At 34.6% G+C, this 25,818-nt stretch overlaps 1 protein-coding gene across 4 annotated transcripts; it reads right to left on the bottom strand.

Annotated features, from left to right (window-relative positions):
* Positions 1-5,979: 5,979 nt before the first annotated feature.
* On the bottom strand, positions 5,980-25,140 carry LOC148940053 (tyrosine-protein kinase Fer-like). 4 transcript variants are annotated; one of them, XM_089105767.1, is made up of 2 exons: positions 25,104-25,140; positions 5,980-12,164 (listed from the first exon to the last, which is right to left on the bottom strand). In XM_089105767.1, the coding sequence occupies exon 2, from the start codon at positions 12,152-12,154 to the stop codon at positions 9,827-9,829; it is 2,328 nt and encodes a 775-aa protein (XP_088961893.1). In that variant the 5' UTR covers positions 12,155-12,164; positions 25,104-25,140; the 3' UTR covers positions 5,980-9,826. The 4 variants fall into 4 exon arrangements, with proteins under 4 accessions (XP_088961893.1, XP_088961892.1, XP_088961894.1 ...); XM_089105766.1 differs by having other exon boundaries at positions 25,032-25,113; XM_089105768.1 differs by lacking the exon at positions 25,104-25,140 and adding an exon at positions 25,065-25,097.
* Between the last annotated feature and the right edge of the window lie 678 nt (positions 25,141-25,818).

Raw genomic sequence — 25,818 nt, 5'->3', positions numbered from 1 at the left:
TGCTTATTTTAAAGCAACGTATCTCGATCATAAAGCACCTGGGCCATATTTTCAGTATGTCATAAATAAGACAAGGAACAGTCTTATCCATACAAGCCTGAGCTAAGTGTGATGCGCAATAAATAATACCAACATACATTTCCAAATTGGTCCCGAGACACCCATCACACGGCATGATTAAAAAAAGTACAGAAATAAAGAACAATTTGTAGTTTCTCTAAAGGCAACAAACGAGTGACACCTTTTAACTGATTCAAGCACAGCCTCCATACAGCATGAGAGGCAGTCAAGAGACTGAAGTCCAATCTGACCGATGTGGTGAATGGAATTTACAGTCGTGTAATCCAATTTATGGAATTCAAAAACTCAAAACGCCATGTTAAGTGAAACTCCACCACGATATGGGAAAGGCGTACTTATCCCCTTTTAGATTAGAACGATTTTTGATTACTTAAGACCGCTATCACTGATATCTGAATCTACAGTGTTTTGATTCGGGCAATTATCTCATAATCTAACACTACTTCCTAAAATATCCCTGACCAGTCACAGACCGCACGAAATGCAATATGACTGTGCTATGAAAGTCAGGGAGTTGAATAAAAAAGTAGGACTAGTTTTGGAAACCTACAACATTACTAAAAGGCACTTTAGCGCACTGCTCAGGGCCTGCAATTGTGCAAACCAGATCATGAGCATAACCCAATTTCGACAGCATATAGCATGTCCGCTGATCTGCTAAAATTCATCAAATGAAGACCATCAAAATGGGATGTTTGCATAATTTGTGTCATCTGTTCATTTAATTAGAATGTTTTAGTTAGTATTTTGAGTTTAATTAGTATTTGAGTGAAATTCCAATTTTAGCTAAATTTCAGTAATTAGTAACTTATTGAAGTTTTAAATACCAACTTCGAATTAAATCAGATAAAATTTATAAGGTATGTACTTACCATGTTTTGACCAGATGATCATTAAGGGCACTTTCTAAATCCTCCATGAACAATCATAGGCAGCGCAATCGCGCTGCCTAAGTAAAGAACGATGTTGGCACAATACATTATTTTTTTTTGTTTTCGTCCATACCAGGGTATTTCGTATCAAAGGAGTTGTCGTAAAAACCTCGAAAAGGGCTCATTCGATAGGAAATTGGATTGGCTAGTGCCGTTTTTAATAGTCGAAAGTGATTGGAAGGCGGCTAACACCCCTTCCACGTCCACCATTTCCCCAAACACATCCAATCAAAATTTTGAGACAGCCGTTTTGTTCAGCGTAGTTGATTTCCAGATATAAATTATGTTTTTGGGAAGGCCACTCCCCCCACAGCCCTCAGGGCAAGGGTTTTAAGTTATGCCTTGGGGGCACATAAGAACGATGTTGGCACAATGTATGTTTTATTATTTTTTTTCCGTTAGATCAGGGCACTTCGTATCGAAGAGGTTGTCGTAGAAATTTCGAAAAGGGCTCATTCAATTGGAAATTGGAGTGGCTTGTGCCTTTTTTAATAGTCGAAAAAGGATTGGAAGGCAATTAACACCCCTTCCACGCCCACCATTTTCCGAAACAAATCCAATCAAAATTTTGAGATAGCCATTTTGTTCAGTGTAGTTGATCTCCAGATAGAAATTATGTTTTTGAGGAGGACACTCCCCCACAACCCTTAGGGCAAGGGTTTTAAGTTATGCCGTGGGGGCATAGAAGGTTTTTATAGAAGGTGTTATCGTAGAAAATTCAAAAAAGGCTCATTCGATTGGAAATTCAAAGGGCTAGTGGCTTTTTAATAGTCGAAAGTGATTGGAGGGCAATTACACCCCCCCCCCCCTCACGGCCACCTTTTCCCCAAACACATGCAATCAAAAGTTTGAGATAGCCATTTTATTCAACGTAGTTTCAATTTCTGAAAATGAGGTCTTTAAGGATGACAACCTCCCCCCCCCACAGCCCTCAGGACAAGAGTTGTAAGTTATGGTTTTTATGGTTATGGTTCGTAATGGTTTGTAAGTTATGGTTATATATAAGGTTTTTTTTTAGAACGTGTTGTTGTAGAAACTTCAAAAAGGGCTCATTCGATTGGAAATTGAAATGGCTAGTGCCATTTTTAATTATCGAAAGTGATATGAGGGTAACTATCCCCCCTCTCACGCCCACCATTTCCCCAAACACATCCAATCAAAATTTTGAGATAGCCATTTTGATCAACATAGTTGAAAGTACTGGAAATTAGGTCTTTGAGGATGACAATCCCTCCACGGCACTCAGGGCTAAAGTTGTAGTTTATGCCCTGGGGGCATATAAGGTCTTTATAGAAAGCGTTGTCGTAGAAATCTCAAAAAGGGCTCATTCGATTAGAAATTGAAATGGCTAGTGCCCTTTTTTAATAGTCGAAAGTGATTGGAGGGACACTACCACCCCTTCCACGCCCGCCATTTCCCAAAACACATCCAATCAAAATTTTGAGATAGCCATTTTGTTCCACGCAGTTGAAACATCTGGAAATAATATATTTGAGCAAGAAACTCCCCCCACAGTCTTCAGGGCAAGGGTTTTAAGTTATGCCCTGGGGGCATATAAGGTTTTTTATTGAAATCTTTGTCGTAGAAACTTGAAAAAGGGCTCATTCGATTGGAAATTCAAAGGGCTAGTGCCTTTTTTTATAGTCGAAAGTGATTTGAGGGCAACTAACCCCCCTCTCACGCCCACCTTTTCCCCAAAACATCCTATCAGAATTTTTAGATAGCCATTTTGTTCATCGTTGTTAAAAGTTTTGTAAATTAGGTCTTTAAAGATGACAACCCCCCCCCCCCCCACAGCCCTCTAGGAAAGGTTCGTAAGTTATACCCTGGGGGCATGTAAGGTTTTTATAGAAAGTGATGCTGTAGAAACTTCAAAACGGGCTCATTCAATTGGAAATTGAAAGGGCTAGTGCCATATTTAATAGTCGAAAGTGATTGAAGGGCAACTAACCCCGCTCTCGCGCCCACCATTTCCCCAAACACATCCAATAAAAATTTTGTGATATCCATTTTGTTCAACGTAGTTGAAAGTTCTGGAAATTAGGTCTTTTAGGATGATAATCCTAAGGCTTGATAACCTCAGAGCCCTCAGTGCAAGGGTTGTAAGTTATGCCCTGGGGGCATATAAGGTTTATACAGAAAGTTGTAGAAATTACAAAAAGGGATCCTTTGATTGGAAATTGAAATTGCAATTTTTAATAGCGAAAAGTGAATGGAGAGTAAGTAACCCCCCTCTCACGCCCACCATTTCCCCAAACACATTCAATCAAAGTTTAGAGATAGCCATTTTGTTCAACGTAGTTGAAAGTTCTGGAAATAATGTATTTGAGGATGATAAAGCCCCCAGAGCAAAGGTTGTAAGATATGCCCTGGGGGCATATAAGGTTTTTATAGATAACTTCGACATAAAAACTTCAAAAGGGGTTCACTCAATTGGAAATTAAGAGGGCTAGCGCCATTTTTAATAGCCGAAAGTGATTTGAGGGTAACTAACCCCTCTCATGCTCACTAATACCCCAAACACATCCAATCAAAATTTTCAGATAGCCATTTTGTTCAACGTAGTAGAAAGTTCTGGAAATTAGGTCATCCCCCCAGCCCTCAGGGCAAGGGTTGTGTTATGCCCTGGGGACATATATGATTTTTACTGAAAGCGTTGTTGTAGAAACTTCAAAAGGGTTCATTTGATTGGAAATTGAAAGGGCTAGTTGTCTTTTTTAATAGTTGAAAGTGATTGGAGAGCGATTAGCGCCCCTCCCACGCCCACCATTTCCCCAAACACATCCAATCAAAATTTTGAGATGGACATTTTGTTCAACGTAGTTGAAAGTTATGGAAATTAGGTCTTTGAGGATGACAACACCCTCACAGCCCTGAGGGTAAGGGTTGTAATTTGTGCCCTGGGAGCATATAAGGTGTTTATAGAAAGCGTTGTCGTAGAAACTCTAAAGGAATCATTCCATTGGATATCGAAAAACCTAGTGTCCTTTCTATCTGACGAAAGCGGTTGGAAGGCTTGATATTTTAGTAGTACAGATTGATTTAGGTAGAATGTATTATTTTTGTTGTTGTTTAGACCAGGGCACTTCTTATCAAAGGAGTTGTCATAGGAACTTCGAAAAGGGCTCATTCGATTGAAAATAGAAAGGGCTGATGCCCTTTTTAATAGTCGAAAGTGATTGGAGGGTAACTAGTTCCCCTCCCACCCCAACCCTCCAAATTCCCCATTATTTTTAAAAACTAAATGTTGCCTTAAGATTAAATCAAAATGCACTGTGTTAATGCTAATTCCCAATAAGGCATCTCAGCAGTATCCCAAGAACGACTGAGGGTATTATGTTCAATCTTTTGGGGCTGCTTCTGCTCTTAAAATTTAACCAAATCATAATAGCGTAAGTGTATCCAATCTATCAAAGAAAGTAAACAGATTTTTTTGCGAATGGTACCAAGTTTTCCATTTCAGGTCAACTTGAGGAGGTATGAAACTAAATTAAACACTACTGTGTCCAGGTTTTTAAAAGGGTGTATGTTGCTAAAAATTGCTGAAAATTTATCTCTATCACACAAATAGCAGGCCAAACCATAAAATCTTAAAAAACGAAAAGATTTAAAGCATTATTTTCTTTTCCCCTGAAAAGACTATGTCAATATAAAACGAACAGAAATTAATTAAAAAAAACTTTTTCTACAAAATAAGTTTTTCAAAGAAAAGTAAAGAACTCCATTAAACAAAAAATGAGCAAAAATTAAATAAAAATAATCTACCAAGCGACAAACTTCCACAAATCAGCATCGATAAATAAATGAAACCCAAAACGAACAGAAATTACAATAAATAACCGAGTCAAACTCAAAACGAGCAGAAATTAATATTAGTTTGGCTCAAAACCCCTATACCTTCCCAAGGCCAGAACATAATTTACACTTTAATGGAAAAAATACAAGTGAATGTGCATTGTCATTTTAATATACATATACTGATATTTAGTAATCAAAATGTTAAGATTATTTAATTTATTAAAGTTATAAAAGTAAAAACATTTATATTTTTTCTGTAAAGCGCAAATTATGTCCTGGCCTTGAGAAGGCATAGCGGTTGTGAGCCCTATTCATGTTGACTCGGGTTATATATTGTAATTTCTGTTCGTTTTTGGTTTAATTTATTTATCGATGCTGATATGTGGTAGTTTCACGCTTGGTAGATTATTTGATTTGATTTTTGCTCATTTTTTGTTTAATGGAGTTCTTTACTTTTCTTTGAAAAACTTATTTTGCGGAATTTTTTTTTTTAATTAGTCACAAGTCAAAAGGGGTGCAGCAGGTCTTGCCTAGAGCTGCAATTATATAAGCAACATTTTTTGTACAATCTGGATTTCAACTTGGCACAACAATGTCTACCTTTATTTATGATGTTGGGAGGATAAGAAGGCTTGTGCTCTTCGGCGCGCCTTTTTGGAACCCCAATTACAGTTCCTAAACGATCGCGAGTTGAAAGAAGAGCAGCATATGCATCCTAATGGATTTTGAGGGGGAAGGACAATGGTTCAGACCTCAGGGCTCTGCAATTATGCTGATCAACATCTTTTCCCAATCTTCTTGCACGTACCCAAGCCACCTTTCTACTAATATGGACCACTGAAAACCGTCATTTTAAACAAACATTTGGATGCTTTGGCAATCTCACCCCTGAATCTACACGAATCTTGTCACCCCCAGGATCACCTTTTTGGGACGGTTTTAATTACATTTACTTGGATCCGACTTCATTTGGAACAATCACGGTTGGTTGATCTTCAATAATTTTTGAATATGATCAAAGAACACTTCTAAAATGTTCATTACAAATTTATTTATACGGACGTACCAATTTTACATTCAGCATGTCATTGTAGGATTGATCAAGATTCTAGTTAAGAGTTACAAGCAAGACTTTTTCCGCTCATCAGAAACTAAAAGCACAAAAAGAACTACAGTAACAATTTTATTGCAAACCGGCCCAAAAACAAAACTAATAACAACAACTATAATGAAATCTCAACGGTTAGTTAAAAAGAATACTCTTGAAAAAAGGGCAATAAATACGGCGTAAAAAAGTGGCACATTGTTAATATCACAGATTCCCACCCAATTTTCCCAAAACCCAAGCAAATAAAGTAGGAAAATACGAGGGCACAATAAACAAAAGAAGTTATAGCTTATAGGACAAGAAAGACAAAAACAAATGAAGCAACACTATTAAAAATTATCAAGTGTGGAAAAGTAGATATCAGGTTGCACAGCCTGACTTGAGAGCAAAATTATCGTATCCTTTAAGAAAAAAAAAAGAAACGATTTTATTTTGCAATGCAGCAAATTTTTTTCGCTCTTTCGAATGATCTATTCAGTTTTACTCGTGTAAAGTTCAGTTTTATTTTACTCAACACGTCAACACTTTCCTGGGAGTGAAATTATCCTACGAACCAAATTATCCTACCCCGCTTATTTCTAATCACCATTATTAAGGATCGAAGAAAAAATTAAGCTGATATATGTTTATTAGCTGAACTATGGAGCATTCAAAGAGAAGGGTTCAGAACTTTAATCGCGTTTTTCTCGGAGAGTTGTCAAGCAGCCTCACACCCTAGCTATCAGGTTGCGACGGGTTAAACCTAGTTTACTTTACCTAAAACACGACATCAAGTTTTGATTGGCGAAGGACGACACGTTTCAAACTCGAACTAAACCAGAAAAGACATAACCTAAAAAGCCAGCACTCCAAATTATTGTGGCCATTTTTTTTAAACAGGACATTATAGGTTAGAGTGAAATAATTTTTTTTTTACATGTTTGTATATCTTAAATAGTTTAAGATCAATATGACTAAAAACAAAGGATTTAGTTTGCCGAAATGCTTAAACTATAATTAGGTATATATATTTCTACTCACAAATTCTGGAGACATTTTGAAAGTACGTTTTTTAATGATTGTATATCTGTTAATTAATTGAATAAAAAATACTAGCTTTATTAGTTACTTAAATATTGCTAACTGAGGAAATTTAGTTCATTCCGTTTAATCATTTTTCATTTTAATTATATTTTCTTGAATTGTTCTCATTTAATAAATTTTCACCATACTTTAAATTAGCTCCCTATCAGGTCTTACTTTTCTTTCTCTTCTGAGTTGGGGTGGGGCGCATGTGCCCGAAGTTTCTCCCTAAATTTTGAGAAACACCTATTTTAGAGGTATTTTCATTGGAGAATGTCTACTTTGTATTTGCATTGAACACATTGAAAAAAAACAACAATTGCCCCCCCCCAAGATTTTGAAAATACATTTTGCATTTCTTTCATAAATTACATCTCCATAAGGAAGCGGTACGACATTAGCTGGAATATGTGGGGACTACTGGAACTAGCAGGGAATTATATGACTTTTACGCCCCAGAAGACTGAATATACATTAATACTATCTTAAAAAAGATTAACAGCTTAAATTGTGTCACTTATATCAACAGGATAGCAACCACAAATATGCTGTATCTCGCTTCAATCACAATAGCTCGTGAAATCAAACAAAAGACTTAGAAACATGTCCAATCAAAAAAATATAAGAGAAAAATCATATGCATAAACAAAGAAAATTTGTAGGAGTTTACCTTCTAAAAATTGGTCAAGGCCATCCCTGGGGAAAAAAATACAACGAAAGAAATATAGACTTTTTTATACATTTCCCCCCTCTCCTATAAGTAAACTGAAAGTTACCCAATTTTAAATTACAGTAGATTGCCCGAGAAGGCCCATAGCACAAACAGAAAACGAACGCTTTTTTTTCATGTAAATTATTTTACTTGTTTCCGAATTACACTTTTTGCTTCTTCCATGAAAAACTCGTTGAATCCAAATCTAAACGGCACTGACAGAATAAAATTAGTTAAGGTTAGTAATTTAATTAAATCATTCTAATATGATTAAGTTATTTTACATCCTTACAGTATTCAAATTGGAAAAAGATTCTAAGTGACAATTTGAACTCGTACTGAATTTAGAAGAAAAGTCCAATTTCGAAGGTATTGTTTAAAATTTTGATACTATTGGTACTTGCAATATTTTTATCGCCAAATATTTAAAAAAAACAGTCAAATCTTAAAGTACCATAAAATAAAAGTATATGATTACCAAATAAGGTTAAAGCTAAGAGTAAAGGCACAAAGAAGGCAAAACTTGGTAATCTCGTCAGAAAAGAGAACAAAAGACTCAGTTCAAAGTAAATTACTTGAAAATTAAACCTGTAGATAACAACATACTTTTGAACAAGCAAGTTTTAGCCAGAAACAATATACTTTCGGGCCCGTTTTCATTATCATCTTTGTTAATAAGTACTTATTTTTTTTTATGCAGAACCAAACAGAGTTGTAATTTTGATCCATTGTTATATCTTTTAGAAACAGAACTCTGTACCAAACAAGCTAGTATGACCACAGCTAACGCGAATTCTTTTTTCGAATATCTCGCTTTTGACGAAAAGAACATTGGGAATTTCAAAGCATTTTTTGAGACTTAATCATACTTGGCAAGAGAAGAAATGTCCCTTAACAAGGTAGTTCTAAAATCGAATCGAAACCGTAAATTTTCACATATTTGTCTTATTAGTAACTTCCTAAAAACATTTCATGAAGTACGTAGGCATGTCAACTTTCCTTCTTTTTTTTTTTTTAGTAACTCTGCAGCAACAAGTCTGTTACACCATTGCCCTTCAACTTCTGGTAACTTTATTAACATCATCTAATCTTATTAGACTCCTAGCAAAACATATTTACCACGAAATTAGAAAATACACAAAACAGGATTTATAAATTTACCATGGTAAATTATCTTTGTAAGGTTCTGATTAATATATATAAAAGTTAAAACAGTCACAAATTACTGTAGATTTTGTTCAAATATGTCAACATTATAAAATCCATAATAGACTATTGTATCAATACTATAAATTATTAGTACTTTTTAGTCTATCATAACAATTTAGTATTTTCATAAAAGCAATACTGCAAATCTACTAATTTCTCGAAGACTAACAAAAGAAGTTAGTAGTTTACATTAAAATTTAATCATTTTGCAAGGATAATTAGGACAATTCAGGAGTAAACTTTAGCTACCTGTTGGTCAAAATACTAAATATTTTTTTTTTTTTACAAAGACTAGTAGAGAAGAATAGGGCGGAGAGAAGCAAAGATTCCGCCTGTTTTAAATTTGTACATCTTTTTTCAAATCACCGTTTCAAAAAAGATTTAAACATACTTCCATACAGGGGATGAAATACAGAGAACCAGGAATTTCAAGGATCAGGTAAAGGCAACCTTTTCAGATTTTCTCGATCCTTCCCCATAAAAAAAATCCGCCCCCCCCCCCCCCTCCTCCCCTAAAAATACGCATTGCTATAGATTTAAAATTTCAGAATAATCAAATATACCCAAGGAAAAGTTCCAGTGGATCATATTTAGGCAATCCAGAGATTGATTGCTCCAGTAACCATGGATTGATTATTTAGGCAACCAACAAGAACTCAAAAAGTGATGATGCAACTATTCATTTATCTTTTGTCTTTCAGTGTGTATGAACGTACACAGAAAAGATGACCTTTAATTATTTTTGTGTTAGATTTTACACAATAAATCAACAGCTTGACAACAGTAAATGCTGATTATAGATACCAGAAAAATCATAAAAATGTCAAGATAAGTAGTATATAACAACAGGAGAACTAAAGGAAACAAACACAACCGGGTAAATGGACGAATACGAGCATGCATATCACATAAGCAGATTAAATATCAGTCTTTAGTGAGCTTTTCATGAATTGAAGTAACAATTGTTAAAATTTCGTTAAAATGAGGCCTTCCTTCAGCCTCATAGCACCAACATTTTTCCATTAAACGGTGAATCTCATGAGGAGTTGCTTCAGGAGGGGGCATTCTATACCCAGCATCAATGAGCTCTCTTGCTTTTGCATTGGAGAGACCACTATATGGCACACCACCTTTTGAGAATATTTCCCAACAAAGAACTCCATAACTCCAAACATCACATTGTGAGGTATACTTTCCATAATTGAGTGCTTCTGGGGCTGTCCACTTGATTGGAATTTGTTTCATACCATCAGAGACAATATATTCTTTTTCTTCTCTTGACATTCCAAAATCAGATATTTTGACACTTTTATTCAAATCAATAAGGCAGTTTCTTGCAGCTAAATCACGATGAATACAGTTTTTATTTTCAAGATATTCCATTCCTGCAGCGGTATCTCGACACATACCTACCAAGAGAGGTACTGTTAGCTCAGGTGCGCGTAGTCTCAAAAAATTTAACAATGATCCTCCTGAAACCAACTCCATAACAATCATAATAGGCTGCTTTTGGACACAAATCCCTATAAATTTAACTATATTAGGGTGATCATATTCTTTTAGTATCCTACCTTCCTGGAGAAATTTCTTTTTCTGTTCATCAGGCAATGTTACTCTGCAAGTCTTTACGGCTACATCTCTATTAGAGGATTTCAATCTAGCTTTAAACACATCACCAAAATTACCTTTCCCGATTTTCTCTAAAAGCTCAACGTCATCATTATTTAGTTCCCAGCGTTCTCTATAAACAGGTCGTTTAAGTATAGCACCCGATTTGGTTGTTACAGGATTACCGGATTGGTACTGGTGGATTATCAACTCTTGAATTGTAGGAAAAGCAGGGCCTTCAAAGCGAAATAATCCTTCAGACGTAGTTTGCACAATGAAGTGTTTATGACCTCCCCAGCTAACAGAAAGGACGATTTGTCTTTCCTCATTTCTCATTGTTTCTCGCACAAGAAAATCACCATCATTGCATAGAAGACGCACAACCTCTTCCCTTGGAAGTACGCCATGAAACCATTCTTCTTCTTGCAAAGTCTTTACTGGGGGAGAGATCTGTGGTACTGTAGGAGCTTCTCGACACTCAAACTCTGCTAAACAAGTTGTTATCAGCTCTACTTGACTCTGACACATTTTCTCAGTACACACTAATTCTCCAATTTCACGTCGCAGAGAGTCTACAACCTTCCGAGATTTCATAGTCAAATTAGATTCATCACCTTTATACAAGCTTAAAGAGTCTTCTTTTTCTTTTAGTTGACTACGTATTGAAGATACTTTATTAATACTTTCTTCCATCTTGTTTTTTAGAAGTTGGGCAGTTAGATCATTCATAATTAATTTATCACTGGGAAAACTTAAATCCAAGTTTTCAAAAACAGAGGAATCAAAAGAAAAATCCAAAGATTTGAGTATTTCATTTCGCTTCAGATCCCATAGGCTTTGAGATTCGAAAAGATTTGACATTGAGTTTCTGAAGCTGAGTTCCTTACTTTTTGACTCTAGATTATAACCAAGATCCCTTACTATTTGGCGCCATTGGTTCAGAAGTTCCTCACCAGTGGGTTGAAGTATATCAAGAAATTTACTGTCTGCTAAAGCAATAACACATTCCTTAAATGCATTACCCTCACATACCAGCAAAACATAATCATTGTGAATAATATGCAACTTTTTTGCTGCTTTCTGTAATTTGTCTCTAGCATCATCAATGCGTTTAGACCCTTTACCTTTTGATAAAACTTCTTGATATTTTGCATGATTTTGATTATAATTTTCAACAGCTTTCAAGTACTCATTTTTTACTTTTTGAAGAGCAGACTGAAGTAGATATGAATGAGACATTATTCTATTGCACTCGTCATTTATTGCTTTTTTATTATCACGAACAGACACTATCAACTGATTTAGCTTATCAAGAATTGTTGACTCAATTAACTCAAATGAATTCCTCACTATAGCTATAAGACTTTCTGCATCGTCAATAAATGTCCTGAATTTGTTTGTAGAATCGCCATTTTTGCTAAGTCTATTCAAATTATTTTTCACAATAGATGTCAAAGTGGAGACGAGCTCTTTTTCATTTTTTGATCGAGTTTCAACGAATTTCTTTACCGATTCTAAGACTTTTAAATCATAGTCTCCTACTGATGCACAACCATTTTGCATAAAGAATACACCGTTTGCAACAGAAGTGTCTCTTGGTGATGGACTGTCATTTGTCGTCCTGAGGATCGATGCCATTATCATAGATTCGAACCTAAAAGAAGAAAATACATTTCACAGCTACTTCTTTAGAGAAAAAGATTCATTTCAGAACTGCGTCCTACTAAGTTGTCGAATACAAACGACACAAACTTTTATATAAATGTAATTTTCAATCACCATTCAGCAACAATCAGTGCTAAAGGACACCCTAGACGGTCAACAATTTTTATCAAAAGCTTTGGATAATCAATCGATTAAAGCATGATTGACCGTCTAGGAACCGATTCAGTCATTCAAACTTTCTATCAATCACCGTCAACGCTTGACTCAAGCGTCAAACAGGTTCCTAAATGGTCAATCATGCTTTAATCAATTAATTGACGGAAGCTTTTGATCAAAATGATTCACCGTCTAGGGTGTCCTTAAGGCACCAGCACAACTTGAATAGTTCATAGCAGAGAAACTTGATGAACTAGGCGAATTTTAAATCCAAACAAATAGCCTATATAACTCGAAGTTTCATACTCATTATGTACTAGCTGAGTGATAATAACACTTATTTACAATCTCCTCCTCCCACAAAAAAAAACAGAAGAGAATACAGTCTTTAGGCTTCAGCATGACCCTTACAGGTATTAAGAAGTAGTAATAACAAAGAACATAGCATTACCAATGTGAATTTTTAAAGTAAAAAGTCTAACAAATACCAAAATAGGAATTTATAACAAAGCAGGAGCTTTGCTACTCTCAATAGCAGTGCTGACTAAAAGTAAACTTATTATAGTATAGGCAATTTAAGGATTTTGTTCAATAACATTAGACCAAGTCGTGATTTTCCCAAAACCATTTTCCCAGTTTTCTCAACTCTTTGGTAGGAAACTTATGCCATAGTTCTCTTCAAATATGATTGCTACCAATAATCCAGACCCCAAAATCTTTTCACTATTAGTTCTCTCGGGAGATTTTGCATACACTTCTCTTGCTCATTATGTCAACAATATAAGAATCCACAGGCTTTCCAGTGAGACACCTGGCACAGTGACCTGTAATAACTTACAGTTTTTTGAAAAGCGGGACCAATTTACTCATGTATTGTAACCATGGCTGTATCTATGGGCGTGGGGAAGGGGGATCCTAGTTTGACCCCCCCCCCATTGGTGTTTTGTCTGACTCATATAAAATTAGCAAAAATACACGTAATGCATGTCCACGGGAGGTTTTTTTTTTAATCCCACCCGAACAGAAATTCCTTGTCTTAATCACCATTTTTTTTACCTAGTGAAATCCCTCTCTCGTATACCCCAAGACACCGGTTCTCAAACTGGGATTTCTGGTCCCACAGAGGGACCTTGAAACGATTCCAGTGAGAACGGTAACATTATTACGCAACTTTTGTACTTCATCTTTCAATTATGTTTACAATATTTTGAAAATGAATAGTAATAATTACACACAGACCTAATAATTAATCTATTTTCAAAAAATCTCAAAAACAATTTAAACAAAACTAATGATTGGCCACTCCGAAACAAAACATGGAAGAAATTGTTCAGGCAAGACAGATATTTATATTTCATAAAATCAAAAAAAAAAAATGTGGATAAATAATTATTTACCAAAAATATCTCATTCATTAGCATCTACATATATGAAGAGCCACACCCGACTAGATGGCCATGTGCAGAATATTTGGCAGTCTCAATTTCCAAATAACAATATTTATTTTCATTATTTTTGGGAAAAGGTCCTCACGCCACCATTTTTTTTTTTTTTTTTTTTTTTTTTTTTTTTTTTTTTTAGGGAAAGTGGTCTCATGCAAGAATTCCTAAAAAAGCTTGAAAAACATTGTCTTAGAAGATATATTTTTTTGTTTCTGGTTGAAGGAAACATACCTTTGCTTTGATGGTACAGCTGGGGTGAGATGCGGAAGTAATTGATTGATTTTGTTGCTTAGGTGTCTGTTGTAAGGAGCCAGGTAAATATTTTTATTCCGTCTCTATTCTCTCTCACTTATTTTATTTGTTTACTTTTTGTGAATCTTGATGCTGGAGAAGAGCCTTCAGAAGAGATATCCTTATGGAGGTGAAATTCCTCCCTTCTATTGCATGCAGGTCTCAAGCCATGGCACCTTAGGCGGCGGGGGGGGCATACCTCATTTTTGCGCTGTATTATTTGGGGATCTATTTGAAGCGCCTCACAGCAAAAAATTTTACATGGTGGGAAGAGATTTCTTGCCATGATTCGGAAAACGGTTAGAAATAAAAAAAGAAACAAGCTTTTTGAACGAAAAGTAAGGAGCAACATTAAAACTTAAAATGAACTGAAATAATTCCGTATATGAGTGGGACTGTCCCTTCCTCAACCCTTACACTTTACACTAAAGCTTGACTCTTTGTTGCAGTTTTTTTTTTAAGAAAGACTGCACAAACACGAGGGCTATTGAATTTGAATGAGGATTATTTTAAAGCACTTTAAGACTTTAGAGTAAAGAGCAAGGGTTGAGGAAGGGGCAGCCACCCTTAGATATAGACTAATTTCTGTTTGTTTTAAGTTTTAATGTTGCTCCTTACTTTCAGTTGAAAAAAAAAACTTTATTTACTATTTGATAGTCACTAAAGCCCATGAAAGCAACTCATTGGTAGTCATGAATAAAACATTATGATAACAAAATTCACATTTTACTCAAAAGATAGATAACAAAGTTATCTAGACAAAATGCCAGGATTACTCCACAATTATACAATAAATTTTCCCTTGCAGTATTTTTTTGCCTTACTTTACTCCCTTGCAGTAAGTTCTATGACTTACTAAAACTACACAAAAAAGGCATCCCCTTAAGACCTATTTTAGTCTGCACAAAAGCACCTTCTTCAAAAATTGGAAAATGGTTATTTACTGCATTTTAACCTTTGCTTCACTCCTACAATATTCATTAAAACTTGTAAAAGCAACAACCGAAAAGCATCAATATTTCTGGAAATTCAATATTGAGCAACTTTGGCATCATTTCCCTGTAAACAATTATCATCTATTAGAAGAACCGGTAATATGACTAGACGTTCACGTTCTTATGCATTGGGTTAAATTGTGTACAAATATTCCATGCATTTTATGGCTTGGATTCCTATTACCAACAAATAAGGGGTCTTACTATGAGAAACTTGCAAATATTCACATCAAATATCTTAAAAATCTGGAACTTAAATTCATATTTTCTTTGCATTTCTTTTGGGGACGTTTCATGGACAATGTCATATCAGTTTGGAGTTATGGTGAAGATGAGCTTAAAAGTTTACTAGACCATCTAAACACTTATGATAAAACCTGCATTTTTTTTATTGTTGTGACCCTACACAGTGCCAGTGTCTGAATTTATCTTTGTATACTAATTTAGCATGAGACAAAGATAGTGCTTGTTGTCTGTATTCTGCTCAGTTTGTTGACCAGTTAAGTGTTGAATGTGTGAGTTTTTTTTTATTTATTCCCATAGAGAAGGTGTATTCTAGCCTAAAGGTGCATGTTCAAATTTTTGGTCACTGCACAGCGTTGCCACACTGGTTTGCGAAGCTGGTTTCTGGCGTGCCTTTGTTATCAGTGTTAACAGTTGTCTAAATTTTGATAGATGTACACTGTTGCCAGGCTGGGTCGCTGAACTGGTTTTGGGTGCGAAGGTGATTCTTAGAGCTGCACTCCAATGCTAGGAAAAGGTTTGGAAGAAAATTTTTTAAAGAAGCAAACAATTGAAAAGACTGTTTAGTTTTAAAGAACATAAAAAAGTAGGTACTGTAATTGGTTTGTTTCACCAATTTGAAGGTAATAATAACAGCACTGAGTGGAAATGAAGAGGGATAAAAAGAAAAATAGGTACTAGGCTAGTTATTGGATTGAAATGTATTTTGATTAGTAGTTTAATGTCTTAAAGTTTTAATGTTTTATTTTCAAAAATGTGGTTATCAAACCAACATATGAAGTTAATCTGTCGAGTCCTGTCCTGGATGTAAAGACAGGACAATGAGCAGCATGAAATAGTCAAGCAGTATTTAGAGGGTATAGTGACAAAACGTCATCATATCCAAAATGAATGGTAACAAAAGTGTTCAGTCTTTCAAAAGAAGGCACATAGCCTAAATATTGTTGCTTAATTACTGAATCCAAGAATGGGAAAGACTTGAATACTTCAGCCCTAGTTTCAAAGCTACACACTTACACCAAGATGCTCTTGCTGGCTTCAAGTACAATGATGAAAGACAGTGTCATATATCTGCATCACAAAATCCAATACATTTTTCAACAGTACAAGAAGGAATTTGCATTTGAATTGACCCATAGCTGAACTTCCAAGACACCAAAGAAAGAATTAAGAACCAACAGATGCTAAAGCCTATCATCCAAGCTGTACATTTTTGTGGTTTTAATGACCTAACCCTGCATGGTCATTGCAAAAAAAGTGACCTTACAGAAAGTATTGAAAATGAAGGAGTACTGATGGGTTTAGAGTGATGGTGTGAGATTGCAGAAACATAAAAATGCAGGAGCATTCTGAATCAACAACTAAAAACTGGAAGCACAGTTCTCCTCAAGTGAAGAAAGACATCAGCAATAGTCTCAGCAACGTTATAAAGGACTCAATTTTAAATGTAGTAAAAAAAACGAAGTTTTTTTTTTCAATATTAGCCACTGACATGAGTGACGCAACCTTCAAAAGAACAGCTTGTTTTTACAAGTCTTTTCTATAATAAGAATCGGTAGAAGTGCTTCAAACTGCAAATCGTCAGACTGGAGTAGGACAAACAAAGCAAATTATTAGACAAACATTAGAGTTTGGATGGACATGAACAAATTATTTGAATTGGCTTTGATGGAGATAGTAAAATGGCTGGTTTTTACATGGGTCTATCATAGGCATAGTATCCCCTCGCCATTTATCAGGGCTTCACATTATTTAACTCTTGCCTGGAGAAAGCTTCCAAATTAGATGTAATTCAACTGTTAGATGGGTATTTGCACAAAGTGGTTCTTTTAACCCTCTTCCCCCAAACAAACTAAGTCACTAGTTGCTGTGCTGACATCTGTTCTGCCATGCCACAATCATTGGATCGGTTTCCTTGATCTCTCTTCTACTAGAGGTTGAGCACTGGAAAATTTTGCCAACAACCAGTCCAATCCAGATCTAATGGAAAGCAACTCCTTGGTAGACCCATGACCCAATTTTGCTTTATTTTCTTTTTGATTCTTGTGGAGAATGTCAGTCCAATTCTGATTTTGACTTCTTTTTCTCTACATTTTTTTTTTTAATTTACTTGCCTGTTCAAAACACATTGATCTATACAAATTGGGACTGAAATAACTGACAGATCCAGTCTTTCCTTCTTTTTGCAAAAAAGCAATTCAGACAGCTAATAATGCTGGACACACCCCTCATTGACAAGCCACCATCAGTAGTCATTGCCAACTTCAGGCACTTTTATCTTTTGCAAGGACTTTGTCTTTTCCCCTATCTAGAACAGCTGTGCCATCAACTCACCATAAGACTTCTGAATCATCAAGCATCAGCACTTCAAATCTAGTTTCTACTGCCTCATTTTGTTGTTTATGCTATGTTGACCAAGGCTATAAAGAAATTGCAAACCAACAACAAGTTCTGCTTTTCTGAGGCTAGTTTCCTTACTGAGCTAATTGAGACCAATTTTATAGCCCTAATATAGTTTCAAAAGCCCTTGATTTGTCTGACAGAAGTTTTTTCATTCCATTAATTTGTTCTTAGATAGATAAGATATTTGTTTCAAATATTTCTATTACAAGCCCCAAAAGGCCAAATTTGGACTTCCAGGTCAATAAATAAAAAATGGCACAAACAGAAAAGCATAAAAAACCAAAATCTGGCAAAAGAATGACAAAAATTAAATTATCAGAATGAAAATCTATTCATTAAGCATTAAACTGAGATTGGTCATAACATATTAAAAAGCAAAAAACTGATAAAACTCAATAACGCAAACAACAAATAAATATATACATAAAAATTAAAAGGGAGATTGAAAAAAGAAAGAAAAAAACAACTATAGAGCATATTCGAAACATGAGCAAAGTCTGTATCAATTAATATGAAGAGGGAAACTAGCAGGATGTTTTGTTTGTTTCCAGATTTTAGGGAACAAAGATTTTTTTCATATCTAGAAGTACAGCAGCAAACAGGAGTCAAGGTAGGACCTGGCTGGGAAATACCCTGAAGAGGGTGGAATTTAAGTGGGGAGTTTCTTTTCAGCAAATGTGTTCTATGTAAGGGCTTGTTGTTGCATTTTTCTTTCAAATGGAGGCAAAACATACCTCTCATTTACTCAAGCATTTGTAACCCAGCTTTGTTTTCAGAAGGGGGGAGTATGGGACTTCACCTTGTTTGAAAATCATTCACATGGGCTCTTTTTTTTGATAAATTCAATTTTAACTGACTCTTCCCTGGAAATGCCAGGATGCATAACTGGAAAAACATATTTGAGATAAGTACAGACAAGGAAAGTATCGTCAAATAATGGAAAGGGGAGGGGTTGCCCATAAGATTGGAGGATAACTAGCCCCCCTCCCAAGCCCCTTTTTTCCCAAAGTCCCTTGAACAAAATTTTGAGATAACCTTTTTGTTCAGTATAGTTAAAAAGTCCAATAACTATTCCTCTGGGGATGATATATCCCCCACCCCATAGCCAAAATTCTTTTTATTTGTCTTATTTTCTCTTTGGTAACTCAAGTTTACATGTTCAAGAGGAAATTTTCTGAGGGGTTGGAGTTGTCTGGGAGATTTTCTACAGGGAATTTTATGCAGGAAAAACTTTCCATGGGAGGCAGGGAAAATTGTTGGGAAAAAATTTCCATGGAGAAGATTTTTCACATGCATTATCCATCCATAGGGAATGGGGATAAAATGAAACTTAATTTTTGTGAAAAACACTTTTATTATTGCTGTAGGCCTAAGTAAGTGTGTATGGTTATTTTATAGTAGTTTTTCAGAATTTTTGGTAACTATTCTCTACTGGGCAAATAATAAGGAGGAATTTTAAGCAGGAAAAACTTTCCATAGGGGGCAGGGAAAGCTGTTGGGAAAAAATTTCCATGGAGAAGATTTTTCACATGCATTATCCATCCATAGGGAATGGGGATCAAATGAAACTTAATTTTTGTGAAAAAACACTTTTATTATTGCTGTAGGCCTAAGTAAGAGTGTATGGTTATTTTAAAATAGTTTTTCAGAATGTTTGGTAACTATTCACTACTGGGCAAATAATAAGGAACAATGTTTAACTTCAAGAGCTGAAAAATAAAATTTGTGAAGGAGGCAATTAGTATATTTGGTAAATTTGCTAGTTGACCCAAATTAAAGGAAACAAGTTAACAAAATAAAGGTAGTGGCACTAGATTCTTCATTTTATGCTCTACTTCTTTTTTTGTTGTCTTTTGGGGCTGAGTCATTATAGCATGATTAAAGAAAATTTAAGGAAATTAATTGGCTTGTTTATTTGAAATAGGGAGTTCTATTCATTTTAAATTTTCTTGGTTTGGACTTGCAGTTTACTCCAAGCTATTAAAATTAAATTAAGAGAATTTAACTTCTTCTTCATGCAGTTGAAGATACTTCAGACAGAAAAGCCTTCTGACAGAGTAAGCATTAGGCTTGACTAATTATAAACAGACAATAAACAACAATAAACAAAAATACACAAAACAAGAATTGGACCCAGGGGCATTGACTTAAATTACCTTAAATCACATATTCCAGAAAATAGGGTATTATCCTGTAGGTGCTGGTTAGTAAAGTTGTTGAGCCAACGTGTTGGCTGCATCCTATCCTCAAAGCCATGGCTTGGATGACTAATCTTTGTCCACATCTCCCTTAAAGGCCTCTCCACACTAGGGGCTGAGACTGCTTCTTCACTTAGGGAGTTCCAGAGCCCCACAACTCTATTTGGGAGGAAATAGTTCTGTAGTCTGGTGTTGGCTTGTTTGCAGTATAGCTTCATGGTGTGTCCTCTATATTTTGTTGACTGGTCAGGTTCAAGCATATTTTGTTGCAAGGACTGAGTGTGAAGCATTTTGTACACCACAATGACATCCCCACGCTTTCGTTGATAGGAGAGGGTAGGAATCTGTAACTTCTCCAGGCAGAATGGGTAGCTCAGGCTTTTATAACCCTCTATTGATTTAGTTGCTTGCCTTTGAACAGTCTCTAGTTTTTTCTTGTTGCCTTTTATTTAATGGGGTTGCCACACACATGCCAAATTCCAGTTTTGGTCAATTAAGTCCTTTATATAGCTTTTACATCAGCCTTGGTGACTAGCTGTGGAATGTTCTTTTTACAATTCCTAGGGTCTGGAGCACTTTGGAGGTAACTGACTGAGCATGTTTGTCAAACTTCAATTCTTCATCCACAAGTATATCCAGGTACTCTTTAAGCATGGGAGGAATCAATCATCTACCCAACACCACCTATTTCACACATGTGATACTGACCCCTCACATTTTTTCTACCAAATGAATTGTCCTGCATTTCTTAATGTTGAATTCTAACCTCCAGAATTTTTCTAAAAGATTGGGGGGGGGTGCAAAGGATTTTACTGAATGGCTGGTCATTATTACTGACTGATTTGAGTGATATTGCTGTTAAAGTTGCTTCATTTTTTTGCCAATTGCACTGGTCTTTTTTCATTGATTTTTCATCATTTATTTCCATCAACCTATTTACCTAATAAAAAAAACCTTGCCAGTTAAATAGTATCACACCATTATTTTACCAACTGGCTGAAAACACTGGATAGGGTGGGGTTTATAAACAACATGGTACACATATATGATATTCTATAACTGGCACAGGGACAAGATCACACAATCCAATTCCTTTTTCATCAGCAGAAGCAGATTGGTTTTTTTAGTACACATTAACCTTTATAGTATTATAAAGTACCTTTATAGTACTTTTATAGTACCACCTTTATGGTACCAAATGGCTTATTTTTTAGTTTTTACTGTCATTTTCACTTGATTGTGGAAATTGGATCCAACCACCAGTGATTATAACTAGAAAGTGCAAGATGAAAACACTCTTTTTAAACATACTGATGAAATCACTCACAAATGACCCCTTCTTCTTCCTGATGGTTCTATATATAGCCTTAATGATGTATTTCTTCATTACATCAATCTAGTCTTTCATTATAGACCCTAATATTAAAGTGGTTATCTTCTCAGTCTCCAATTTATCTTCATGTGTTACTGAGTTTGTAATTTACCAAAATAGCTTTTGAAATTATTTCAAAAAGTGAATGATAATGGAAGGAAACAGCATAATCTGATTAATAAAGACATCCTAAATACTATAAATAAGTTTCTTTGTTTTAGTGTTTTGCTTAAGGTTTTATATATCCATTGGACTATATGTGGGCCACTAAATCTATTTGAAGAAAAGAGTTACACAAGGAAAAACGCATAAATATTTTATTTGGGTATCAGTGATATAAATGGAAATAAATTGAAAAAACCCCAGATTACTTACTTACACTATATCATTCATGTAGCCAATTCACTTTACACCCCCCCCCAATGTGCAAATATATAGCCCAAATTATATATTTGTTATGTATTCTCTGCTTCTTGGTTTTGTCAATATTGATTCCATTTACAGGTAGGCCTATTAATATGAAACTAAAGAGTAATGCATGGAAAAATTCATGGGAAATATATAATTTGGGCTGTATATTTGCACATTAGGTTGGGTAAAGTAAAGTACTTTTAGGAATGATACAAATATTTTAAGATTTTTTGAACCTGTTTTCAGAATTAATAGTGTTGCTAAACAGCCTAACTATACACCAATAACATATTTTGAGCCGTATAGGGTACAGGTACCAATGATTCAACAGTTTTTGCAAAAAAAAAAAAATTCTACTCAAGAAGCCTTCATTTAAAGACTTTTGGTTTGAAAAGGGTTTCAGTATGTAGGAAAAACATCTACAAATCTAACTGTTTGATTAGAAGTTTGAAGTTTTATCAGAAAAGGGTACAAGACTCCAATTTTCTGAAATTGAAGTGTTTTCACCTACAAATTCAACACAACAAAAAAGGTACTTGTTTTCAACATAATTTGGAACCCAATTTGGCATGTGTCAAAATACTTAGGGAATGCCTGTGGGGCAGATCCTTGTGCATTCAACATGCCTATCCTTTTTAGTTTATTTCTTTTCTCTTCAACTTTTTTTTAAATATGTAAATGTATAAAATACTTTTCAGAAAGTAGAAGCAAAAAAAAAAAAAAAAAAAAAAAAAAAAAAATTACTGCAAGTATAGGGACAAAATTGGAAAATCATATGGAGTCTAATTGTGTGACCTATGTCTCTATAATATGATGTATGATATAGGTCTCTCTATAAACGCTATCTGGAATGGCCCACTTCCTCTCAGCTTTAATGGTCCTGCAAAGATTTCTTTGCTATTCACAGTAAAAGTGTTGTCAACATTTGGCCATTTCAAAGTTAATTTATCATTTTAATCCACTTTAAAAATTTAGTTTTGATTATCCTTTGTCTGGAAAGTCCAGAATTTTAAAAATATGCATGTCCTGCTTAAGATTATTTGAAGTTTGTGACACCAAGGAGTTTAACATGCTTCATTAACATTTTGTGCAGGATAGGGTCTAAGAAAATGGGAGTGGATTTCAAGAATTTTAAGAAGTATTTTGTCATTATATTTAGATAGATGGATAGATTTATTTCCATATAACAGTAAAATAATTACACAACAATCTACAAATCCTGCAAAGGCTCCATGGCCTGTAATTCACTTGACTTAGTGGAATTCACTTTTCTGTTTGTAAATTCTTAGCTTTGTCCAAAACATGGGTGGGATTTTGATGGGGTTATTTTTGATAGTTCTAAGATATACTTCAAGGATCAGCAGGTCATCTACATATTAACACTTTTGAGGGAATCTTACCAATTTCATTAATGAATACTACATATAAGAGTTTTTCTATCAAGGTTCCTTGAGGAATTCTATGCTAACTAGGGAAGGGTTGAGAGTGAATACTTTGTATTTTAAAGCCTGGGATCTGTTTGAATGAAAACATATATAAAATTTACTAAGAGAGGGTCTACTTCAAATTTATTCAGTGATAAATTAATTAAGGTGTTGTGATCAACCAAGTCAAATGCTTAAAAATATGAACATAGGATGAGACCAAGTATCAATTTCTCATATGATGAAAAATCTAGCATGTAGCATCAAGGCAGTAAAACTATAATTAAAAAAAAATTAATGTGAAATATTATTACAAATAATAATAATATAAAATCTCTTGCTGTTGAGAAAGTACCCATAATTTGACAACTAAGTTTTTGCCAGAGGACCCTTGAATTTTGACACTAATTGTTTCTCATCTGTTTTGCATGTTCAGTGAAGTTTTGACAGAGTCACATATATCTTTGACAGGGCCAGTTGTTGTCTGTGAAAAATTTTGACAAGGTTACTACAAGATATTATCAAAATAAATGAATCTCATAATAGAAGCTAATATCTACATTTGGTAATTGTCAATTAGCTGGAACCCATGCAATATATACAGAAGATGCTTAAGAAACTAGTCAAACAGGTTTCTTTCAATAGAGAATTGGACTGCAAACTGTGGTTTGTCATTGCATTTATTACATTTAAACTTTTTTTTGAGGGGGGGGGTAGGGGGATTTTCAACACTTGGAACATAGTTTTTTCAATATAATATTAGCTACCATTTTAACTTAATTTTATCAATAAAAAGCCAATATGGCTACATTTTAGAGAAGATCAGATGTATCTTGATACATTGGTGTTGATCCCAACTTCTTATTGCAAAAAAAAAAAAAAAAAAAAAAAAAAAAAAAAACAAGCAATGACAGTTTGAAAATTAAATGGCTAAAAAATTGTCAAGAGCTCATTTTGTGTTGAAAACAGGAAACTGATTGAATTTAACATGCTTTTCTTACTGGGTGCATTGAATATAGGCCTAGTGTCCACATTTTGCACTGTCAAAATATAATGATGGCTTTAAGACATGCCATTCCAAGTCATGGCTAAGCAGAGTTATCCTGTTTAGAAGGAAAATTCTGACAGTGGTTCTAACACTGGTCAAATCATTGGTGTATTTACCCTAGTTCCATATTAGGGGGAGGGGAAGGGTAAAATAGAGTTGAGTTAAGTACCTTTAGGAGTGATATGCATAGCCTAAGTATTCTACAATTTTTTAAAGTTGTTTTCAGAATTTTATAGTATTCCATTCTGAAAAGAAGTAATTGTTATTTGGAAAGTGAATTGGTTATTAGCCTATTATAAGGCATATGGTATATGATTATTACTATTATAAGAATCAAGTAGCCTAGTGTTTATCTTCTCTCTTTCTTTTAATGGATGTTTAAATATTTATTCATGATACTCCTGCCTAGGATTATATGTGAGACCATGAGGGGGAGGACATATAGGCCTAATGGTAAGCTATTAATTTCATCTTATTAGGCTAGCCTAGCATATTTTCTTTAAATTTGTTCAACTAAAGCAAATTTACTGTATATTTGGAAAGAGCACAAAAGCCACATCAAGAGTTGTGTTCAGATTCTAGCTTTGCTAGTTAAATATTGTTAAGGTTAACTACCTAGGCTAGTTAAGTTGCCTAATGAAAAAAAAAACATAGGCCTAATGGAAAGAACTTTGAATAGAGAATTTAATAGGCCTATCTTCTTTATAGCATTGTGAATTCTGTACACTAATTTACTTTTACTAGTCAACTGCTTTCTCAGATAGCCTAGAGAAAATTCCTAAGCTAGGCCACAGGCTACCTAAGACTGTGTCACAATTAGGCTACATTTAGTCCAATGTTTTTCTGAATAATGTGTGCAAAATTCAAGCTTACAAAAAGTTCAATATATAGTATGCTGATACACACAAAAGTCTAGATGATTTATTGTAAGCAACAGATTAATACTTGCTTGTCAGATTTTATCATTTTTAAAAGAATTATTAGATTTAACTCCGTTTCTTCTCATATACAGCGTTGCGGTCTGCTCAACAATCGCTAGATTCTTGGAAAATAAATCACTAAATTAGCACACAAATCACTAGATTGCTAGATAGAAGTCACTAGAATTGTAATTAATAATTGTTTTGCTTCTTTACCATGTTCTATACAGGCGCACCTACAGGAAGGGGGAAATTACTCCCATAGATGTGGAAGAATATCTTTAGATTGACGTTTTGTTTTTTCTCAAGCGAAAATTACCCTTGTAATTTTGAAAAATACCCTTTTTGCATGTTTATGCAGACAATATAACAAAATCCTTGCTTCCTCCCTGTATTTTCCGGAATTGCTACCATTGGCTTATACCCCAATCACCGAAAATTGGTTACGGTGATCTAATCGGAACATTTACTTTTTCCTTTTAATTTTTTTCCTTGTCGATTCAAAACCTCGGTTTTTTTTTTTAATATAGAAACTATTTTCTTTTTACTCTAGTTGAGCTGATATAATTACTTGGACACCACCGACAATTTTGAAAATGGCCTTTTTATATTTTCACGGAAAAAAATTACACCACACTTCACAAAGTTCGATAAGCATTGGTCTTTTTACTTCTTTAATACAAAAAGAGGTACTTGTCAATTATACGGAACACACCCAACCAGTAAAGTTACGTTAATCC

This window comes from Artemia sp. Qi Xiang Cuo, chromosome 20 (genome assembly GCF_049724085.1).
Source record: "Artemia sp. Qi Xiang Cuo chromosome 20, ASM4972408v1, whole genome shotgun sequence".
NCBI lineage: Eukaryota > Metazoa > Arthropoda > Branchiopoda > Anostraca > Artemiidae > Artemia > Artemia sp. Qi Xiang Cuo.
The sequence above is the reverse complement of the archived record's forward strand: the minus strand, read 5'-3'. Positions and strand labels throughout refer to the sequence as shown.

Coding starts and splice junctions, on each gene's coding strand:
- LOC148940053 (XM_089105767.1), bottom strand. CDS start 12,154: ATGATAATGGCATCGATCCTCAGGACGACAAATGACAGTCCATCACCA.